We start from the raw sequence: 1,797 nt of genomic DNA, 5'->3' as shown, positions 1-1,797 counted from the left end.
CTCTCTCTCTCTCTCTCTCTCTCTCTCTCTCTCTCTCTCTCTCTCTCTCTCTCTCTCTCTCTCTCTCTCTCTCTCTCTCTCTCTCTCTCTCTCTCTCTCTCACACACACACACATATAAACCTGTAGCTTTCATGTCTTTTCTTTGTGATTAATAGTAAATACCTGCAGATGTTGTTGTTGTTGTTGAATATTAATGAATTGAAAACCCTTTTGATAAATTTGCAGAGGCAGAAAGAGGCTTTGGCTTTGCAGTTGAAGCTGAGGCCACGCCAAGTTGAGGTGTGGTTTCAAAATCGTAGGGCCAGGTACTCACACACTGTTACCGATTTGCCTCTAGGTTTCTTTGCCCCCATTCCCTTCTATTATTATTATCATCAACATGTTGGTGGTTGGGATATGATTAAATTCATCAAATGTGCTCTACTACTATTTAACGTCATTTCCCTTTCACAAAGACGCACAACTTTATCACTAAGTTTTCGAACCAAACGATCTTGACGTTCCATGCTAGCTTAGCTAGTTCCTTATGTATTGCACGTAAGAATCTTTTGCGATTTTTATTCAGACATCAAGAACGCCTTTTGTTTGTGTAATTCTTATTCTTTAAGCTAAAGATGTTAGAATATTCAATATTCTACTCTTTTCTTATTTTCTTTTCTAAAAATTGATTGATTGAACTTTTATTTTGGAACAATGCATTATGGTTAAGTTGATATAGAATCAAACAATGATAATAAGTATGCGCAGTTACATTGGTGGGTTAATTTATGAAGAACTTAATATATGGACCTGATCGATCCAACCCAGTTGTACGTGCAAAGAGAAGTAGCTAATCGTGCATTTACGAATAGCTATAGATTGGTGTTGTTTCAGTCTCGTCTGCTCGTCAGTTTCGTCACTCTAATTAGTGCTACTTTGACTCGAGACACTCCAATTTGGAATAGCTAGCTACCCATGCATTTATGAATATCCATGATTATGTTATGAAATTTTACGACTTAGGGTAACGTAGTTGTAACGCGAGCAAAAATCTGCAGGAGCAAGCTGAAGCAAACAGAAATGGAATGCGAGTATCTGAAGAGATGGTTCGGGTCACTGACTGAACAGAACCGGAGGCTGCAGAGGGAGGTCGAGGAGCTGAGGGCCATGAAAGTTGGCCCTCCAACTGTGATGTCCCCCCACACTTGTGAACCGCTTCCGGCATCCACCCTCACTATGTGCCCTCATTGCGAGCGAGTCACCACCACCGCAACAACCACCGGCCCTACAAAGACCAAACTCTCGGCCGCTGCCAACACCGCCTTGTCCTCTAAAGCGGGGACGCCCGCCCTCTAATCCCGGGAGGGTTGATTTGTAATGACCAGCTTGATCATCATTATTGAAAGAAAATTAATCATAGTCAAAATTAGAGTGAGAGAGAGAATGTATGTTCATATGAATTAGTTAATCACTTGTTGTTAGTTTAGAACACAACATGTTTCGTTGGGACACACAACCCAACTCTTCGCGTTTGTTTCAAAAGTCTACAAAAATGTTTCGATGTTGGTCTGGTTCATTCTACGTTTTAGAAAACATGTTTGCCACTTTGAGTAGCTAGCTATGATTTCAAACCTCGGAAAAAGAAGCGGGTTCTTGAAATATCACTTTGCGTACGTACGTAGCTATGATTTCGTTGTTATAGTCTGTTCTTTTCTTTACGGTGTTCCTACATTGTTCTCTTTGATTATCATATCAATGAAGCAATGAACAAGTAGGGATGGACCTCCTTTGTTTACCAGACCAAAAAAAAAAAAAAA

The 1,797-nt window shown here is 40.2% G+C and overlaps 1 protein-coding gene across 1 annotated transcript in view; it reads left to right on the top strand.

The window, feature by feature from the left end:
* Nucleotides 1-1,435, top strand: part of LOC101299758 (homeobox-leucine zipper protein HOX3-like) — a 2,294-nt gene extending 859 nt beyond the window's left edge. Inside the window, exons 3-4 of the mRNA XM_004297319.1 lie at nt 227-306; nt 1,039-1,435. Of these exons, the coding sequence (XP_004297367.1) occupies nt 227-306; nt 1,039-1,336 (378 nt within the window). The 3' untranslated portion in view covers nt 1,337-1,435. The remainder of the gene's footprint in view (nt 1-226; nt 307-1,038) is intronic.
* Nucleotides 1,436-1,797: the final 362 nt, after the last annotated feature.

This window comes from Fragaria vesca, linkage group LG4 (genome assembly GCF_000184155.1).
Source record: "Fragaria vesca subsp. vesca linkage group LG4, FraVesHawaii_1.0, whole genome shotgun sequence".
Lineage (NCBI taxonomy): Eukaryota > Viridiplantae > Streptophyta > Magnoliopsida > Rosales > Rosaceae > Fragaria > Fragaria vesca.
Note: the sequence above shows the minus strand (reverse complement) of the source record. Positions and strands in the feature narration are given on the sequence as shown.